The sequence below is a fragment of the Myotis brandtii genome, unplaced genomic scaffold (assembly GCF_000412655.1).
Source record: "Myotis brandtii unplaced genomic scaffold, ASM41265v1 scaffold114, whole genome shotgun sequence".
In the NCBI taxonomy this organism is placed as follows: Eukaryota; Metazoa; Chordata; class Mammalia; order Chiroptera; family Vespertilionidae; genus Myotis; species Myotis brandtii.
Genome location: NW_005353927.1, coordinates 864,202 through 868,491, shown reverse-complemented (window position 1 = coordinate 868,491; position 4,290 = coordinate 864,202). Strand labels below are relative to the sequence as shown.

The window sequence follows — 4,290 nt, the reverse complement described above, 5'->3', positions numbered from 1 at the left end:
CCAGGGGTCCTCAAACTACGGCCCTCGGGCCATATGCAAATACAAATATTGTATTTGTTCCCGTTTTGTTTTTTTACTTCAAAATAAGATATGTGCAGTGTGCATAGGAATTTGTTCATAGTTTTTTTTTAAACTATAGTCCGGCCCTCCAACGGTCTGAGGGACAGTGAACTGGCCCCCTGTTTAAAAAGTTTGAGGACCCCTGCTCTAGAGTCTAGACACTGAGCCAAACCAGCAAGAGAGAGAGAGATGCTTTAACAAAATTGGAACTCGCGTAACCTACTAAAATCCAGTTTGTACAGGTGAGGTAACAGGATGTTGGGATTTGCTTGATTCTTAAAAGTGATGAGTTTTTATAACTTAGGAAGAAAGAGAGAGTCTATAAGAAATAAGGGTGTAGCCCTAGCCGGTTTGGCTCCATTGATAGAGCGTTGGCCTGGGGACTGCAGGGTCCAGGGTTCCATTCCGGTCAACGACACATGCCCAGGTTGCAGGCTTGATCCCCAGTAGGGGGCGTGCAGGAGGCAGCCAATCCATGATTCTCTCTCATCATTGATGTTTCTCTCTCTCTCTCTCTCTCTCTCTCTCTCTCTCCCTGTCCCTTCCTCTCTGAAATCAATAAAAATATATTTAAAAAGAAAAGAAAGAGCAGACAGAGGGCCCCTGGCAGGGTGGTGCCCAGGAGAGGGCAGTGGGCGGGCGGACGCAGACCCCGAGCAGTGAGTGCACGCCCATCCCGCATTGTGGGTCTTATGGAGAATCTAGGCCAGGGGTCCTCAAACTTTTTAAACAGGGGGCCAGTTCACTGTCCCTCAGACCGTTGGAGGGCCAGACTATAGTTTTAAAAAAAAACTATGCGCCAAAACCGGTTTGGCTCAGTGGATAGAGCGTCGGCCTGCGGACTGAAGGGTCCCGGGTTCGATTCCGGTCAAGGGCATGTACCTGGGTTGTGGGCACATCCCCAGTGGGAGATGTGCAGGAGGCGGCTGATCGATGTATCTCTCTCATCGATGTTTCTGGCTCTCTATCTCTCTCCCTTCCTCTCTGTAATAAATCAATAAAATATAAAAAAAAAAAACTATGAACAAATTCCTATGCGCACTGCACATATCTTATTTTGAAGTAAAAAAACAAAACGGGAACAAATACAATATTTGTATTTGCATGTGGCCCGCGGGCAGTAGTTTGAGGACCCCTGATCTAGGCGTTTCAGAAAAGTCTAAGGGTACTTCTTCCTCGCACACACATTCACCGGCCGAGGAAAACTTCCCTGGCAGGAAGTCAGGGTCTGCGAGGAGAGCGGAACTGAGCCGGGAGTGTGCAGAAGGGAGGCCGGTCCCGGAGAAATAAAACCACAGCACCGTCCGCAGGGCTCCCTGCGCCGGGGAAATGGTCTCCCGGGCTGACGCCATCCAAGGTGGTCCTGACCGTGGAGGGCGTGAAATGTGAACTGACCTGGTGGTTGTGTCATGTGAATTGAATTCCAGCGGCCACTGTGTGGATCCGAGCCGGTGTGGGGGCCGAGGCATTCCTACCCGCCTGGCACTGCTCTAAGCACTTGCCAGGTGTCCAGCCAGTCATTCGCTAATGACCGTCTTTATGTCACAGCCACCAGGAGGGCAAGGTGCTGCCATTGTCCCTGAGTTCCCAGGCCCGAGGCAAGAGCCCTTGCCTGCTGCGTGGACAAAGGGCTCCAGAACAGAAGCCGGGAGGAGAGGAGATTGGAGCCGTCCCCGCGAGGTGAGGGACAGCGGTGGCTGGCACTGGGGTGGCGGCACTGAGGCGGCATGAATGGACCGGAGGACAGGGTGGGGGAGGAGACACGGCACTTCTTATAAAATAGAAATCATAAGCACCACGCTCTGTTCTCAGCCCTTCTCGTGTATTATCTCATCTAATCCACAGAACAACCCTCTGAGGGTTGCTGCTCCTGCAACACCCATTTCCCAGATGAGAAAAGTGAGGCGGCCGGGAATGTAAGAGACCTGAGTCCTCACGGTTAGCAGGTGGCAGAGAACTTCTGCAAGTTGAACTCCAGCCCCCTCCCTGAGAGGCTTAAAGCGCCGAGAGAGTACGGAGCCCCCTTTCAAGGCAGGAAGCCACGAGGTGAGAGGCGGGGACTGTGCTACCCACCAAAACACGAAAGGTCAGCGTGGCTGGCAGGTGGCCAAGAGGAGGCTGGAAGATCCAGAGATGCCACGTTAAAGAATTTGTACTTTATCCTGGGGTAATGGGGAGCCATGGATGGTCTTTGAGCTGCAGAGGGACTGGGTTAGCATTCAGCGTAGAAAGATGGCTCTGGCCACTGTGAGTAGGTGGGGACCCGAGAGGAGGCTGGAGCAGGGATCCGGGCCAGTGAAGACGGGAGCTTGGATTAAGGGTGACGACCAAGAAGAGGAAGAGAAGTGGGTGGACTTAAGAGCGCAGAGAAGGCGGGACTTGGCCTCCCTCCTTGAGCACCTGTGGGATGTTTCTGGAAGGATCCGCCGTGAACTGGTGTCCACGGTTGCCCCAGGGGAGCAGTGGCAAGGAGCCTGGGGCTCTGAGGAGGGCGGGAGAGTGGCTCTTCACTTCACACCCTCCGGCGCTGGGAACTAGTTTACAGGAAGAAGCAGAAGTCGAAGCTAACCGGGGGCCATCAGAAGGAGCAGGGTCTAAAAGGTGAAGTGAGGGGATGAGGCAACTCCGCTCCGCGCTCTCCTGCTTCCCCTCCCCCCCAGGAAGCAAGACTTACAGGAAGAAGCAGAAGTCGAAGCTAACCGGGGGCCCTGTTCTGAAGTCCCGTCCGCAGGAGCAGGGTCTAAAAGGTGAAGTGAGGGGATGAAGCAACTCCGCCCCCCCTCCTGCTTCCCTTCCCCCCGATGAAGCAAGAGGAGAGCTCTGAGCACACACAGCAGGTGCTCAATCACGGCCCGGCCGCACCCACACGCGGGCGCCTGGACCCGGTCTCCCGCGGGCACTCACAGAATCCGTGGACCAGCCTGGCTCTCCCACCAACCACCAGGGACCCGGGCTGTCCGGTCCGACAAAGATCTCACACTCTGAGTGGTTCTTACTAAACGCTATTCTTTTTTTCCCCCCAATATATTTTTATTGGGGGTTTTTTTTACAGAGAGGAAGGGAGAGGGATAGAGAGCTAGAAACATTGATGAGAGAGCAACATCGATCAGCTGCCTCCTGCACACTCCCTACTGGGGATGTGCCTGCAATCAAGGTACATGCCCTTGACCGGAATCGAACCCGGGACCCTTCAGTCCGCAGGCCGACGCTCTATCCGCTGAGCCAAACCGGTTAGGGCTAAACCCTATTCTTGCTCCAAGTTAAAATACAGCCCGGGATTTTGCAGACAGGCTGTGGACAGGAGGAGCTTGAGAGGGACCCAGCCTGTGACGTGTAGCCAAAGGCGCAGAAGGGGGCTCTTTTATTATCACTGTTCCAAATGTACAAAAAAAAATTAGAAAATAACCCCCCAACTTAATTCCCCCCACCCACAGCAACACAAATAATTTTTCCCAAAAGCACAAACATAAACTGGTCCTGGTATTTCCACAAACAGTGCAGCTAAGAAACAGTTTAGAGAACATTGAACAGGATTCAGATAATATCCATCTATCCTCTCAGCCCTGAGAGGTAATAATCCCATGTGGGTACCAGTCCTTCCTAATGGTTTTTCCAGCTCTGGTGGAAGAGTCCTTTACAAAGTGGAGACATGGGCGACAGGGCCACAGGGAGAGTGGGGTGGGGGGAGAAGGGGAAGGGAGTTGAAGAGGGGGTGCCAGAAAGAGAGAGCCAAGGCCCCGGCACCCACCCCGCTTCTAGACTCACCATATTCGGTCTCCCTAGTTCTCCGCGGACCGGGGCCCTCCTGCCCGAGGTCTGTGGTTTTTATGGCCCTGAGGGAGGTGCAGATAGGGAGGAAGGAAATGACCCGTCCCTCGGCCCTCGGCCCTGAGGTCCTCATTGGTCTGCACTCCCGGGTACCGAGGCTGGGGCTCCTGTGGGGCAGCCAGGGGAGCAGAGATCAGGAACCTCCCTCCCGCCCAAGGAGGGAGGAAGCCAGAGGGAAGAGATGCCTGCCCGGTTTCCACGCGGCCCCTCTCCGGCCCTGGTTTCCCCATTTGAGACCATCTCTCTCTCTCTCCTCCTAGGGCCCCTGCGTCAAAAAGCTTAGAGTCCATGCCCTAGACCAGTGATGGCGAACCTTTTGAGCTCGGCGTGTCAGCATTTTGAAAAATCCTAACTTAACTCTGGGGCCGTGTCACAGATAGAAATTTTTTTGATCTTTGCAAC

The 4,290-nt window shown here is 54.1% G+C and overlaps 1 protein-coding gene across 1 annotated transcript in view; it reads right to left on the bottom strand.

Annotated features, from left to right (window-relative positions):
* The window catches only part of LOC102247978 (C5a anaphylatoxin chemotactic receptor 1), an 11,186-nt gene extending 7,280 nt beyond the window's left edge, over nt 1-3,906 (bottom strand). Inside the window, exon 1 of the mRNA XM_005857840.2 lies at nt 3,826-3,906. Within this exon, the coding sequence (XP_005857902.1) occupies nt 3,826-3,828 (3 nt within the window). The 5' untranslated portion in view covers nt 3,829-3,906. The remainder of the gene's footprint in view (nt 1-3,825) is intronic.
* Nucleotides 3,907-4,290: the final 384 nt, after the last annotated feature.